General features: G+C 48.8%; 1 protein-coding gene across 2 annotated transcripts; it reads right to left on the reverse strand.

Moving 5' to 3' along the window:
- Positions 1 to 231: 231 nt before the first annotated feature.
- Positions 232 to 11,006, reverse strand: REG4 (regenerating family member 4). 2 transcript variants are annotated; one of them, XM_059674073.1, is made up of 6 exons: positions 10,880 to 11,006; positions 7,844 to 8,001; positions 4,953 to 5,050; positions 2,483 to 2,620; positions 529 to 631; positions 232 to 405 (listed from the first exon to the last, which is right to left on the reverse strand). In XM_059674073.1, the coding sequence occupies exons 2-6, from the start codon at positions 7,899 to 7,901 to the stop codon at positions 338 to 340; spliced, it is 465 nt and encodes a 154-aa protein (XP_059530056.1). In that variant the 5' UTR covers positions 7,902 to 8,001; positions 10,880 to 11,006; the 3' UTR covers positions 232 to 337. The 2 variants fall into 2 exon arrangements, with proteins under 2 accessions (XP_059530056.1, XP_059530055.1); XM_059674072.1 differs by having other exon boundaries at positions 7,844 to 7,995; positions 10,880 to 11,004.
- Between the last annotated feature and the right edge of the window lie 5,484 nt (positions 11,007 to 16,490).

Below are 16,490 nucleotides of genomic sequence, written 5' to 3' on the forward strand. Positions count from 1 at the left end.
TTCCTCCCGTCTTCAAACCTGTATCCCCAGTGGCCGGACACCCAGCTCTTCCATCGGGAGGGATGTGCACCCCTAGTCTGCACGAGACACGTGGAGGCGGGAGGAGGAAAGACGAGTGTAATGGATAGCGATTGTGGAGTGAGCATTTAGAGCTGGAAGCCGTTGTTGTATCGATGTTGAGGGCTCTGCCGCTAACCCGATAAAAACCGTGCAGTAAGAGCCTCACCAGCATGGTTACCACGTTTACTTCCTGAGGCAACGATCAGACATAGACACGGTGGCAGGGCAAGAAGGGGGGAGGGGTTTGGGCCGGGGCTGCGGGACCCCGATTCCTGCTCTACGGCCGGTACTTGCAGAGGAAGTGTTGGAGCTTGTCGCATTCCTTGCTGTTCCAAGTTAAAAAGTCTGTAAGAGAAGGCACAGCCATGTAAATGTGTGCGGCTCCGTGCTGAGCCGAGCAGCGTTTTCTGGCTGCTTTGCTTGGAACCAGAGATAAGGGGGAGGGGAGGGCGGAGCCTTAGAACTCACTGTGGGCGTTCATCTCAGCACAGTGCTGGTTTCCAGCCATGGACCTGCCGGACCAGGTTCTGAATAAGTACGAGGTCCCGTCGATCCACCGCCACTGCTGACTCTGCGGGTGACAGGAGACAGAGGGCATGCAGAGGTCAGCCCCGCCTTTCACAGCCCCGGGGGTCACCCCACCCCCTCACAGCCCAGGTACAGCCCTCAGGCCCCTCTAAAATGCAGTTCTTGTTTCTTGTTTTTAGTTTTAAATATATTTTTATTGATTTCAGAGAGGAAGGCAGAGGGAGAGAGAGGTATAAAACATCAATGATGAAAGAGAATCATTGATCGGCTGCCTCCTGCATGTCCCCCACTGGGGATAGAGCCCCGAAACCCAGGCATGTGCCCTTGACCGGAATCAAACCAGTGACCTCCTGGTTCATAGGTCAACACTCAACCACTGAGCCACCTGGCTGGGTGAAAATGCAGTTTTTATTTTAAAAAGTGGGAAAGCATAGGAATGTGTGAAAAAGGAAACGTTGAAAGTCGCTCCGTAAACATTATTCATCTCTTAGCGTATTCATTTCTGGTGTAAACATTTTTATCTATCACAATATGCTTGTGAACTGAAAAACAGGTGATCTTTAAAATATATACCCAACTCTATCTTGCTTCCGAAACATTTTTTAATGCTAAGTCTGTACCATAATTTACCTGAATAATTCCCCTAATGATTGAAGTTTATATTGTTTTCAATTTACAATTATTACAAATAATACTGCTATAACTTTATTCATAAAGCTGTCTCTATACTTAAAATTATTTTCTTGGAATAGAATCCCAGAAATAGAATGAATGGCCAAAGGGCATGAATCGTTCGAGGGGATTGATATTCATGGCCAACTCCTGTCCAAAATGATTCATTTGGAGGAATTAACATCCCCATCCAGTGGGCAATTAGGCATATCCTTAAAAATATTGAAAAAATATTATTAAGACAAAACAAAAGTTTGATAGAACAATAAGTCAAGTTATATCCCTTTAATTTGCATTTCTTTGATAACTAGAGACATCACATACTTTCTAGAACGTTCATTCGCCACTTCCTTTCTTTAGTCACAAATGTATAAAAATGAATGACAAAACCTATCTGGTGGGGATATATGTAAATATTTTACCTCTGGATGAGAGCTCTGGTTGGTAGCCGTGTGAATACGTAAAAATGGAAAATGAATTGTAAAGAATATGTGTAACATCGGTGGGAAAGTTTTATCAAGGAACTGTCTGGGTGTTCGCTCCCGTGCTCCGTATGTTGGTCTGGGTTCACTATAGATGCCCCACGAAGAACCTGCTCACGGCAGATCCCACAGAGACCTCCACCCGAAGACCTCACAGGCCGCTCCTTACAGTGAGGTGTTGATGGAGAGGAAAATGAGAGTCTAGTGCAAAAGGTTAAGGAATCATCAAAAGCATAAGCGCATCGGCTCTGGACAGTAGCTCAGTTGGCTAGAGCACTGTTCTGGTACGCCAAGGGGGTCAGTACCATCTCCGGTCAGGGAACGTACAAGACACAACCAATGAGTGCACAGATAAGTGGAACAACAACCCCCCCCCCCTCAATAAAATAGAAAAATTTAAAAAACATAAGGGCATCTAGGAGAAAGCTTAGCTGAAAGTTTCCAACTTTAAGCCAAGATCCAATGGAGATTTAATTAAGCTGGGTGCCATACCAGGTGTGTGTGTATGTGTCTGCACAAACATTTTCTTTTAAAAAAAAATGGTAATTTTGCGTTCTAAGATTGGGGAGGACTTTACTTGGAACTGGACCCTGACCTGGAGGCTTTGGCCCCTCTCAGTTGGAGGCATGTGTAAGCTCCACTCTGTGTGCCCCCTGCCAGGGGGCCTGGCGGCCAGTTCCGGAGAGGGGCTAGCTCTCTGGCTTTCCCACAGGGCCTCTGTGGGCCACGTCTGAGTTTACCTTCTGCGGGTCGTGCAGGCCGATCCACACGGGCAGGCTCCTTTGGTAGCCACTTATGTACTCGGAGATGGCTTTGGCTTCCTGTAGGTTCTGTATAGACGCCAGGTGGGCTCCGTTCCCAAAGGACTGACACTCGAGCTGTGGGCAAGGAGAAGTCACGGTGATGCCTCGAGGTTTAAAAGCACAGCCCTCGCCTGTGCCATGCAGTGGGGCCTCTCACAACCCCACCGCCTCCGGAAGTCGTCATCTAAACCCCACAGAAGGCGTCCTGGCCTTCCTGTCACCAAGGGAGGGAACAAGTGCCGGGTCTCAGAGGACGAGGCAGCTCCAGGCAGGGGCCCGGGCTGTAGGGTCCGTGGAAGTGCCTGGGGTCCTGGTGCTGCCTCTCATTAGTGTATGTGACCTGCACAAGTCACTGCACCTCTCTGAGCTCACTTAGTTTCATTATCTGGAAACGGAGAAAATGATTACCGCGACCCAGGGAGTTGTCAGGAGGCCACATTTGTCATAATTATGTTTTATAATACTACCTCCCAAACAAATCTAAGAAACCACTTGATTATAAAATGTGCTATTCTCCAACCTAAAACTTACTGTCCAATGAAACCAAGCAAACACTTTATACGCATTTTATCGATAAAGATATACACTGTGTTACGGGATCTGCCTACGGGATAGAACTTTAATGTAATAAAAACATGGATTGGTCGTGGCTGCTACTCCAGTGCTTGCCTTCAGGCTCTTGCTTGGGGTGAGGTGTGGTCCCTGTGTAATGATAGCTCAGTCCTCACACTCGCCATCCACTCTACAGCTCCTAACTGCTTTTTTACTGGGAGTTGCACTTGACTTTCAAATGTGTGAGGCATGGAGGCCAGATTACCAGTCAACATGTAGTGGGTGCACCAGGCACAGAACTTCCTGGGGCGGAGAGGAAATGGGCTGGGAGTGTTTAAGCGATATTTTCCCTCCAAGCTCACACAGCTGGTGGTGGCGAAGCTGGAACAGGACTCAGACCTCCCTCCGCCTCTGCAGCCGAGATGGGCTCTCCCTGTCATTCTCCCCGTCTGTCCCCTGGATGGCTTCCAGGAGCCTCGGGCACTAAGATTGACCATCAGCACTGGCAGGGAGCCAAGAACAGCAGGGGCCGCGGCCTCCAGAACCTCCTCTGGCCTCCGGTGCTGCATGGCTAACTGCCAAGGCTCGGTCTCGATCCCGTGGACTCATTTTTTTGCCTTGAAAACCTGAACTGAGTATCTACTGCATGCCACTGGCTTTTGGCAACTTGCTTTAATAAGTCCCCCTGACAGCCCCCGGGGGTCAACGTGTTACCCCCATTTTACAGCAAGAAAACTGGTAAAGTGAGGTGCTTCTGTGACTAAGGAGCATCAGAGCCCTGACTTAAACTCAGGTCTGAGGAGCTCCCAGGTCCCGGTCAGCTTCCTCCACGCCCCCCCCACCCCCCAGCCCCCGCTCCCCGCCGGCGTTCTGGCAGAATTAGTGCTGGAATCTCCGGGGACAGGCAGACAAATGCCTCCCAAGGTTTTCTCAAGCTGCTTCCCACATCACTCTTTCTCCTCCCCCCACCCCCCCCGACCCTCTGCCATGGACAGCCTGAGGACCCCTTGTTTGTATATATATCTATATATTTTAAACTATCATTCACATCAGTTCAGGAAAGCCTTGCGTTATGGCTGACTTCCTGGGTTTGCTAGCTCCTCTCGCTGGGATCTTGGGAAGACATTTTCTGTTTACATGCCACCATCCCCATGAATTCCGCATGTGTTAAGGCCAGAGAAGACTTGGATCCTCAGTAGCTATCTCGCCGTAGGGCCCCACCTGTGCTGAGTTGCTTGTCTCAGGGGTTCTGAGGCCATTCCGGGCCCAGGTCACCCCATACTTTCCCATGAGGCCCCCGCAGTCACTTTAATGAAACAACCACAGGCCAGAGAGGCACAGCGGACTCCCCACGCTCCCCTGAGTAACTCATTCGACCGGCTCCTTGGATATCTCTGAAGCCGTGGTGAACTGAGCTGATGTATTTGTCAGGCCGTGAGGACCACTAAGCTCTCCATCCTCTGCCTCACAGTTTGTCAGGGTCTGAGGCCTGAGCTCCAGGCCTGGCCACACCCCTGCTCTTCCTGGCAGCTCTCCTACTGCAATGCAATGGCTCTTTCTGTAACTTCTCAGCTTCTCGTCCTCCTCTGACTCACACCAGTTCTGTCTCTCTTACTGACAGTGAACTCCCGGAGGGCAGGGGCTGTGTCCTGTTCATTCTCACATCTTCGCAGCCCACTGAGGGTCTGGGCAGAGAGCGCCCGCTCCATCAATGCTTGAAACATGGGCTGAGCTGAGCACACAGCCCTCTTCTCTCCATGTCACCAGCCAGGTGACTTCTCGGGATGCCTTGATTCGGAGTCAAAGGAGGTCTGGAGCCCAGGGTGGCCCCCGGCTTTGGACAAGCATGTCTTACCTCAGCATCGGACCAATTCCTCAGCTTCCGGAAGTACCCGTAGCAATGGGACTTGTGGAAAAACCACCCGGTAGCACAGCTGGGCCTCATGAGGATGTCTGCACGCAAGCACAAGGCAATGACAAGCTCTGATGGCAAAAGCCATCCATTTCCCCCTCGATCCCGTTACAGACCTGGCGTTCCTGGAATGGAAGGGAGGCTCGGACTTTCCTAAGCTGCGAATACTCTAGGCTGAATCCTCCCCAGTCTTTCCCCAAGGGGATGACGGCCTCTTACCAGAATGGCTGTCAGTGGGGAAAAGTACAAATTGGATCCTTGGAGGATTACTGGACGCTGACTCTGAACCGACACTAATTCCAGAACAACCAAAGTGTCGCTGTGCTCCACCAGCCAGCGGAGGGGCGATGAAGTCAGGTGACCAGCGGAGTTTGGCTCAGGTCCCTCTCACCCTGGGCCCCGTGGGTCCCCACCCCATCTGATGGCTATTTCCCAACAAAGAATGCATTGGGTGGAACCCCCACATTGGTACTGAGATCCAACAGCTATATGTCGAGGCACCCAGGAGAGGGCGAGGGCTCGCGTTGGTAGCTTCAGGCATGGCAAGGAGGGAGTGGCTTTTTGCCCAGGAAGACATAGGACAAGCTAATGGCAGCTGGGCTGAAAACTGAGATGAGCTGGGCTGTGAGACAGTAGCCCGGGGAGGGGCCACGTTAGGCAAAGGGGGTGGGTGAGCAGAGGAGTGGAGGCAGGAATGGGCAGGGAAGGGTAGGGTGTCCACCAGGCAGGTGTGGGAGAAGGGGGAGAGAGGGAGGATTGGGCCCAGGAGCCAAGGAAGCGTGGCCCAGAGCGGCAGACTCTCCCTGTTGGGCGATTGGTGAATGGGCTGCGTCCCTGAACCGTTCAGATTGCCTTCTTTAATCACCAGACCTCCAGAGAGAGAGATGTCCATCCCCACTGTACAGATAAAACCTCAAAGAGGTGAAGTGGCCTGTTGACGTCACGCAGATGGAGATGAGGTGGGACCTGGGCAAGGGCGAGTGTTCCTAGCAGCCCCAGCCCCCAGCCCCACCTCTCCTGGTGCCAGAGCTCCTGGTCACCACGTGCGTGGCGAGAGCCTTCAGCCGCTGGCGTGTCGCCTGGATGCAACAGCCTGTTTACTCCACCGCTGCGAGCTGTGGCCTCGGGAGCACTCTGTGACCTCTCTTAGCTTTAGTGTAGTGTTTGCACAATGACTGACAACATGTACCTTTCTCATTAGATTGTTGGGAGGATTCAAGGAGATGCTGCATGAACAGCGATTAGCACAGAGCTGGTATGTAGTAATTGTTCAGTAAATAGTAGCTACTTAAGTAATTGCAGCTATTAAAATTAATCATGTTATCATTATGACCAGTGTAATCCTTTTGAAAATGGTCACTGGATGGAAGTCTTTCATTGCCCACCAGTCATGTTGCTTTTCTGTCTCCCTACGCGTTGAGTGAATTGTTTCAGGTGAAAGGCAGCTGAGGGCCGGGACAAAGAAATCACTGCTGAGGCCACAGGGTGATGCTCTTGACCATCAAGTCTCCCTGAGAGAGAAAATGCCCTTCTCATTCCCACACTCCCCTTAAATGCAAGCGTAGACTCCTTCCACAAGCCATAATGCAAAGAATAACAGGGTGTGTTGTGAGAACCCCCCTCCCGCCAAGACAGTAGAATCAGGAGAAAGTCTTTGTACGGCTGGGAGGGAGAGCTGTAAAAAAGGAATGGATGGGCCAGGCGTGAGTGTTCTGCCTTCACCTTCTCTGAGGGAGGAACCAGAGAGGTTCAGTGAACCCTCGAGTGGGGGCTTGTTTCTCGCGTCCCAGCATAGAGTGTGGGCAAATTGCAAGCTGCCTCAGGGAAGCCAGAACCAGAGCAACAGGAACTACTGGTTAGTTGGTTAGAAACTGCATGGGAGGCGGCTCTGCAGCAGGGACCTCTGAGTTACACATGCTGGCACGGTTCAGAGGTGTCCGAGTGCCCCGGGTCCATGGGTGGATGGGACAGCGGGTGGCCACCAACATGATGCCAAAAGAGCCCTGTTTCTCTCTGTGTTTCCTTCCAATCCCCCCTCCAGCCAAGGTCGTCCCCTCTGGGTGAAGAGCCGGGTTGTATACAAGAGGCTCTTTTCTCAACAGAAGTGGGCGGGGGCATGGTTTCCTCACTTACTGCCCCCCCCCCCATACAATGCCCAGCGGGGCCCTAGGGAATGGCGGGAGCACCCAGGACTGAGCCAGAGCACCCCCTAACCTTACTGAGAGACCTCGGGCATGTCTCTACCCCTCTTGGGACCGTATTTTCCCTCATCAATAGAACAATGGAACCTACATTGCCGTTCCTTTCAGTTCAGATATTTGTTGAGACTTATCTTTAGCTCACTCTTCCCGTTTTCTGCACTGGTGGATTCTAGGGTACTGCCCCCCGCTTTGTTGACATGTTATTTTATACTTGATGCTAGGTTGTTACCCGTGTAGGATCCATCTTTCCAACCCAAACTCCCCACCTGGTCAAGTAGGAAAGCAAGGCATAAACGTTGGCAGTTCTGAGTATAGCCCTCATTTCCTGATGGCGAGGTGTCAGGTGTTTTAAACACATATCGCTACCCTTCACAAACTTGCAAAATAATTGTTATAATCTACATGTCGCTGATGAGTTGACTATGGCTCACAATCGTACAAGGTTGGAATTCTTGATTCTAAATTCCTGGCGTGTATTTGTATTTACCACATCATCTTGTCTTTCGTTTTTGCCTTTAGCGTCTATTTCCTGAAGTGCCTAAATATTTTGGGGGCAAATGGATCTGGCTGTGCCGTGTGAGTGCCGCGAACCCTGGCCGTGGGCTCTGTTCCAGCCAAGGGCCCGATACTCACCGCCCAGGGCGCCGGTGCCGGCCACCAGCAGGAGCAGCCACACGCTCTTGGAGGCCATCCTCCTTTTCCCCGGGGGCAGACAAGCTTCGGAACCGTTTATCGAGAGGATCTCAGAGCCCTGGCCAGTGTTCCCTGGAAGCTCCCGGCTTCACCTAGATCTGCAATCTGAACACATGTGCGCCGGTGAGATGGAGCTAGGAATTCAGGTGCCAAATCACATATGGAGAACAAAAATATTTTTCTGGCTAAACCAAGGTGATACACCAAAGGGCATCTTCAACTAAATGTTTAGGAGAGTGGGAACATTGAACGTATGAGGTGTTGTTCATGTCTGCCATGTCTCTGGGCCAGGGAAGGGACCTCGCTGTCCTGGGCTGAATGGTTTAAAAGTCCATGCGGAGGCATTAGGTATTTTGTGGAGAGCCTGCCCCTGCTATTCTCAGGGGCACCGCCAGAGGGTGTCGCAGGCAAGATTTCTCACAGACCAGGACGTAATGGGCTTGCTGTGGACAAGTCAATCAAATCAAAGCAGTGAATTGTTTGGTGCTAAATTTCAAAGCGAATATGTGCTCTTAACACCCGCATTTTACAGTTGAGGAAACCGGAGGCTGATGGGTCCAAAGTCATTTGCTCACTGTCACACAGCTACAACCAGATTTTCTGACTCAAGCGCAACCCTTTTACACTTAGGCGGTGCCCCTTCTTAAAATAAAAGTTTGTTATCTTGTCCCACCATCAAACAGTATATGCTCAGTGAAAAACTAGAAAGTGAGAAGTAAATCCCATCTCCCAGAGATACACAATTTAGAAACTAGCTTATAGACCTTTTTCCATATGCATCTCTCTGTGTGAGAGATTTTATATAAATGGAGTCATAGAGTCCTGCAACCTGGTTTTGTTTCTTAGAAACAAATTGATGGTAATAAATCTTTTCCACTCGTGTAATTTTTATGCAGCTTCGATCCTTTCTTTGGTATAAATTCACATACACAGGGTTCTAGCTGCACGGAACGTGGGCATTGCTGCGTTGATACCCGTGGCTCAGATGCCCTCCATTTGGGCTGCATTGTACATTCCACTAACTGTACCCTCAATGAATGCCCAATTTGTCTATTGCGTTCTTGCTAATGTTGGTATATTAGAGAAACACCTCATTGTTTTTGTTAGCATTTAAAATATGCTAATGAAGTAGAACATCTCTTCATACAGGGATGAGCTTTTAAAGTTTCTTTTGTAAAGGTTTTGTTTATAGCTTTGCTACTTGATTGTTTCTCTTTTTTTCTCGGGAATTTGTGAAGCCTTTTTTTTTTGAATAGTTATTGCCTTTTGCATATTACTCAGAATATTTCCCATTTTGTATTTTCTCTTGTTTATCTTCTTTGCCATACTGAAAATTTCAAAAATCGTCATATCTCTCGTCTCCTTTCTATCTTTGGAATTGATATCAGAAAAACTGGCCATCACCATCCACATACATACCTATATTCTCTATTTTCATCCATCTGGCATTTATTTTAGTGTAAGCATGGGAATGGGCCCAAGATTTCCCCCCAAGTAATTATGAAAATGGGCAATTCATTGACTTCTCAGTTAAGCATGCATTAGGATCCAAAAATCAGGACACGTGTTCTAGCTCTCAAATAATACATTGCTTAAGGGGAAGAGTAGAACATGACTTTGAAATGGAAACTTTCCTGGAAAATCTAAAGATTAGCTCCATATGGACACCTGGATACAGTTAATAAAGAGGAAACAAAAGGATGAAGAGTGTGGGGCTGTGATGACCACCCCCCTCCTTTATTTTTATTTTATTTTTAAAATATATTTATTATTGATTCCAGAGAGGAAGGGAGAGGAAAAGATATAGAAACATCAATGATGAGAGAGAATCACTGATTGGCTGCCTCCTGCATGCACCCCCCCCCCGCCCCCCGCCCCCCGCCCACTGGGGATCGAGTCTGCAACCTGGGCATGTGCCCTTGACTGGACTCGAACCTGGGACCCTTCAGTTCGCAGGCCAACACTCTATCCACTGAGCCAAACCAGCTAGGGCCACCCACCTCCTTTAAATCACTGCATTAGCCCTGCACTCTTTTGACAAACTTCCTTCCCAAGTGATGGAGGTATTCTCATGTCCCAAAATCCCCCTGAAACACAAATAGTAAGAACTCCTCTGTTAAGCCAACTGTCTGGGGGGAGGGAGGCACAGCATCTTTCTGAATAATCTACAAATGAATGTTAACAAACCGACATTCATGGAATTCTTATATCTCATCTAATTTAACTCTCATAACTAGGCTGTACTGCAGGTATCATTAGCTCATTTATGAGGACGCTGACATTCATTAGGATTAAGTTTCTTGCCTAGCCGGTGTGGCTCAGTGGTTGAGTGTCAACCTAGGAACCAAGAGCTTACCAGTTCCATTCCTGGTCAGGGCACATGCCTGGGTTTCGAGCTTGATCCCTTGAGGGGGGCATGCAGGAAGGAGGCAAATGATGGATGATGTTTCTCCCTAATCAATATTTCTATCTCTCTAGCCCTCTCCTTTCCTCTCTCTCTCTAAAAATCAATAAAAACATATTTTTTAAAAAGTAACTTTCCTGCCCTGACTGGGTGGCTCAGTTGGTTGCAGCAGCATCCAAAACATTGTGGGTTCAATTCCTGGTTGAGGCACTTACCGAGGTTGTGGGTCCAATTCCTGGTTGGGCCAGGTATGGGAGGCAACTGATCAATGTTTCTCTCACATCGATGTTTCTCTCTCCCCACACTTCTAAAAAAATCAATAAACATATCCTTGGGTGAAGATTAAAAACACAAAAGATTAACTTTCTTAAAGTTCCACAGCTGCTCGATTGCAGAGCCATGATTTAACCCTGCACTATTTGAGGCCGAAGCCAATGCTCTTACTAATGGGGGAAGAAAGAAAATAAGTCATTCATATATCCCACAGAACAGCCAGAAGCATGCCCAACACCATTAGAGCTGCAGCTTATCGTTTCTGCCCAGTGAGTAGCTGGCAGAGAGCAGGAGGTTACCTGGTTGGCATGCAAGGCTCTGAGGACCGCTTTCTTCAGCCTTCTGAGAGACCCCGGGGCAGTTTCTGCAGCTCTTATATCTTCTTCCCTCAGGAATTACACAACCGTTGTTTTAATCATAGAGCAATAACATTGTTTACAAATAATCCATCCATAAAAGTCTTATCTGCGGCCGGAGCACACGGTCTGAGGGATGGCTTGACAAAGGCTGTACGCTGTGTTTTCAGCAAACAGAAGGGAAACCTCTCCCTGTCTGCACACAGAATCTGTTCTTTACAGCCCACGTTCTCAACTGGCAAAATCCTGTCATCAGCGATAGCCCATCTTCCTCTCCCATACCTACTTTTTCTTTGGTCTCTCTTTTCATCCCTTTGCTGTATTTCCCCTTCTTTTCTGTAAAGATGCCCCACTTCAACTCTGGGGACTCGTGATGTTTGTAGCCTCACAGAAAGGATTTGCCATCGGGGCAGGATATAGGCAATTCCCCGTGTGGTGGACATACAGGCTTTCTCTCTGAAGAGCCAACCCCGCCCCTCTGCCATTCTGACAATGCTCTGAAGAAAGATCACCAGGGTTGCTTCCCATGGGTCCTGGTTCAGGTCCTCATTCTGTTGCCCACACACCGTGTACCACTGGGCATGCTCCCCAACCTCTCTGAAGGCTCAGTTTCCTCACTAACTGTGTGTGGTTGGTATTACCGGATGAGTTATATTTTTTACACTTCCTGTTAAACACAAGCCCCTTCCCCTTTGGGCAGCTGAATGGGCATTGTCATTGCTTCACAGCACAGTAGAGAACAGTGATATGAACTCCCAGGCTTTTCAGTTCAGAGCACGGGTCCAGGTGTAAGAGAGGAAAGCTTTGACAAAACATGTGATTAGGTCAATCTTCCCCTGTCCTCCCCCTCGCTCTGCTAGCTCCACGCCACTAGATAAAGATTTTCAGTCTTGAGATGAGAGAGGAAAGAGGAGATTAGACAGAAGTAGATGCTCCTAAGACTTTAAGAGTTCTTTCCCTGACTCCCCACTAGTTAGCGCCAGACGTGGGCCTTGATTGAACCCACATAAAAGTGTGGGATGCAAGACCAAGGTCACTGGAGAGACATCTGAATTGAAAAGGCCCACTGACTACTGAGTAGAATTATTAAAGTATCTTCTACATGTAGACACACCATACATGAAATTTAGAAAAAGAGAATCCTAAAACCACAAACCAGCAACAAGAATCGAAATGGCACTGCATCGGGGAAATAAAAATGGAACTCAGAAAACCTTAAATTATCTTTCTTTGGGGGGAGAGGGATGTTTGTTGGGAGTTTCTTGATTACTGATTCGATTTTGTTCGTAGTATTTTCCTATAAGCTTTTATTATTTCTGTGGTGTGCATCTAGTTTTACACATCTTTGAAATAAGCTAACTACCCTCAAAAGAGCACATAACCTTTAAAAAATAGATGGTTTTATTGATTTCAGAGGGAGGAAGGAAGAGGGAGAGATAGACACATAATGATGAGAGAAAATCATTGATCAGCTGCCTCCTGCATGTCCCCACTAGGGATCAAGCCACAACTCGGGCATGTGCCCTGACCAGGAATCAAACCGTGACCTCCTGGTTCACAGGTCGATGCTCAATCACGGAGTCACACCGGCCGGGCGTATTGTTGTTATTGAGAAGACAGTCACCTTTGGGAGAGAGAAGTGGTTCATTTCCTCCCTTGGCAGAATCATGCCCTGCGCCCAGGTGAAACACCTTACCTTCCTCCACGTGGTGATGCTACTCGGCTCCTGGGAAAGACGCCTGTGCGTGCCAACACTTAACTGATGCGTCTCCACAGGCGGCGATACCTGCCTGGGAAGAGGAGGGCAGTTCAAAAGGCGGACAACAGAGTGAATTTTCTGATGGAAAATCAAATATGAGCCCTTGAGATGGTTCCACAAACATTCAGTGAGAGAGAGAGAGAGAGAGAGAGAGAGAGAGAGAGAGAGAGGAACCAAGGACCCAGGTGGGGCCACTTGGCCCAGGATAGCAAAGCAAGACTCAGTTGCAGCACCTGCTCCTCTCAGAAGTGGAGACTGAAGCTGGAATGTCCTGATCAGCGACTAGGTCCTGTGCCTATGAGACCCCTGCCACTCCCTTCCTCCCAAGACAGGCGACCTTACCTGGAACAATCCTTTCTTCCCTTTTTGCTAATAACTTTCTTGTCCGGTTTCCTATAAAAACCTTCCACGTTGCCCAATTCCTCGTGTCACCGATGGAGTGATTCTTGCCCCCTTTCAGGGTAGAAATCAAGAGAGCAGCCCGACCGACGTGACTCAGTGGTTGAGCGTTGACCTGTGAACCAGGAGGTCACGGTTCGATTCCTGGTCAGGGCACATGCCCGGGTTGTGGGCTCCATCCCCAGTGTGGGGCGTGCGGGAGGCAGCCAATCAATGACTCTCTCTCATCATTGATGTTTCTCTCTCCCTCTCTCTCTAAAATAAATAAAAAAATATATTAAAAAAAAAAAAGAAATGACGAGAGCAGTCCACACAGATTCAAAAGGGAAGAGGCTTACTAAAAACTGGGTGAGAGATGAGAGAGGGAGGGAGTTTGCTGCTGGGGAGCCACACCGACAGGGAAGGGCTCCGGGCTGCTGCTGGGGTCGGGCGGAAGAGCCTGTTTCTTCACGCAGGCGCGGACCGATCCCTGTTCTGAGGTTCCCACGGGGCTGGCGCTCCCTGGCGCTGCACGTGGCTGGTGGCTACCGTGTTGACAGGAGAGCAAGGAGATGCGAGCCGGCATTTTTTGTAGAAACAGGTACATGCGAAACAGAAGAGAGTTAGTTCCTATTCTCGAGGGAGCCTAGAGACGGAGGGCCATGTTGAAGAAGTGAATGCGGAGAACGCGAAGGAATTGGGGGGTGTGTGGGAGGCGGGGGTGTTGGGGAAGGGGGGATGTAGCACTTGGATTTCAGTTCCGTTTCATTAGCTCGCCAAGCTGACGCCCAGGCTATACCTCACTAAGAGTCTTTGTCGCATCTGCAGGCGGCTTTCTGACTCGGGCTTCCTGACGGAAGCTTGAGCGACTACTGTCCCTTCGCCTTCCTTTTCAGACGACCAGGGAGCTGCCCTTGAGTCCAGTCCTGGAGCTTCTCACAGCGTCATCGTTTGAGGTCAAGGACAAGTCGCCTCCAGCATCGGTGTGGCAGCGAGCCACTTAGCCGTCCTTTTAACTAATGAGCAGTTCCTGATGGTGCCTGTGGGAAGGTTTTCAAAGGCTGTTATGTTTTTATATTAGACTGGCATGAAAAAAGCGCCTCAGCCGGGCGGGGGCCTGGGGTGTGCATCACCTAATGGAACGGACAGCGCGAAAAAGATGCGAGAAAAGTGCTTCAGGAGAATGTGGGAAGTGAAGTCTGGTAGAGGGACCGGGGGAAGTCTAAAGGGACTGCATAACGAGAGGGTGAGCCTTGAACTTTTAGACACGTCTAAACCCTAAGAGAACAGCATGAACTACTTGTTGTTTAAGCAAACACTATGGAAGAATCCCTCCTCACCCCCCCCCACCCCCCCCACGGTGCACATTTTTACAGTCTTGGACTTCATCCTTTCGTATTTGACAAAGATATTGATCAGGAGCTCTTCTGCAAGCAAGCCCCGTAGCATCTGGTGATCCTGGAACCAATCCTATCAGCAGAGAGGAAATGAGTCATTAACTGAGGATGTTCATTAACTCACAGCTGGGAAGAGCTGGAGTCTATACCGGCTCACTCAGCCCCATGCAGGGACAGGTGGCAGAGAGCAAGCTCCCTCCTCCACCTCCCCTCCTCCATCTCCCCTTCTCCACCTCCTCGTCTCCATCTCTCCTTCTCTCCATCTCTCCTTCTCCATCTCTCCTGGACCATCTGTTATCTGCTGTGGGGAGAGCTCTAGCCGATCGAAAGTATCAGCTGATTCGCTCAAGAGGTGGCAGTGGAAGTTATGCCACAGAGCGGTCAAGTGAAAAGTCTGTACGTGACCAGCCTCCTCTCTCCCTGCCAGCCTCCTCCCCTTCCTTCCTTCCCTCACTCTTTCAGTCACTTAATGTTATTTCCACTGTACTATTATCCACTTGTTTCTCTTGTGGGGTGAGGGGAAGGGGACTTACCATGTCACATCTTCAAAATTACTAGGTGAAATGTGGTTCTCCTTGTTGCATTTGTCTTGTTTTGCATTTTAAGAAAGATTTTTTTATGATATTATTTTATGAGGTATCATTTACATTGCATAAAATGCACAGACTTTAAATATGAAGCTGGAAGGATTTTGACAATTTCATACACCTGTGTAACAACAACCAAGATAAAGATATAGAACATTCTCATCACGGCAGAAATTTTTCTCCTGCCCCTTGCCAGTCAACCCCCCACCAAGACAATACCTATTCTGACTCCGAGCACCATAGGTTCATTTTGCCTTTTAAAAAAACTTCACGTGAATGAAATCATGTAACATGTACTCTGTCTGGCTTTTTTACACTTGACGTAAGGTTTTTGTGACGCTTCCACATGTCGCCTGTATTAGTAACTTGTGCTTTGCTCACACTGAGTAGCATTTGGCTGCGTGAATGTAGCAGCACAGACTGTTATATGGTTGCTCGTTCCTGGTTGATGGTCAGGGTGGCTATTTCCAGCTTCTGACTAAAGCTGCACTGGACATGCTTAGTCTCTGGTGGACATTGTTCTCATTCCACGACGAGGAGTGGGATGGCTGGGCCGTGGGATGCGTGGATATTTGAGTTGGTTTGAAAGGGGCAGTTTTCCAGCGCATTGGAACCATCTTACACTCCCAGCAGCAATGAATGAGAACTCCAGGCGCCCCACACCCGGGCGTCACTTGGTGTGGCCAGTCTTTTACCACTTTCCTGGTCATTCAAAACGTAAGACATGCGTTGCCGGTGCTGCCACTGATCACAGAGTACGGGATTAACAACTCCCCGGAGAAAACGGCCCAGGCCTTAAACAGAAGAGGATTCATACGGTGATCCTGGAGATCCTACAGGAGGGATACTGCCTTTCTGGGCCTCATTACTGTCTCTAACGCAATGGCAGCGGAGCGGATAATTTCTGAGGCATTTCTAACTCAAATAATGGATTTGGAGGGAGGCAGGCAAGCATCATTGTTGGTGTCTGGCTTTTGGCATCAGAGACCCGGGTTCTCACCAGGTTCTGCCACTTACTAGGTGGGGGGCTGGCAGTAGATACTGAGCCCCCAAAATACTCTATTTTCTTACTCAGATATGAATTGTACATCTACCATAGGAAAGTTTTGAATATTAAATGAGATCATGAGTGAAAAGAGTTTTGCATTGTGCTTGGTACATAGTAAGAACTTAATAGATATCAGATTTTTTTTTTTAAAAATGGACACTTTTACAATATATTCTGGGGTGGGGGGAAGTGGAGTGCTGATGAACGTGGCCAATCTCAGTGTGGCTGACATGACGGAGAAGGCAGTAAGTATCCCTCCTGTAGGATCTCGAAAGACTTGAAGTGCTGCATTGTCACATGCATTTTCAAACACAAAACAAAGTATACTTTTACCTGTACACCAGTCAGCGTCCATCATGAGCATTTTATTGTTCTTGCTATATTG

Source organism: Myotis daubentonii, chromosome 18 (assembly GCF_963259705.1).
Source record: "Myotis daubentonii chromosome 18, mMyoDau2.1, whole genome shotgun sequence".
In the NCBI taxonomy this organism is placed as follows: Eukaryota; Metazoa; Chordata; class Mammalia; order Chiroptera; family Vespertilionidae; genus Myotis; species Myotis daubentonii.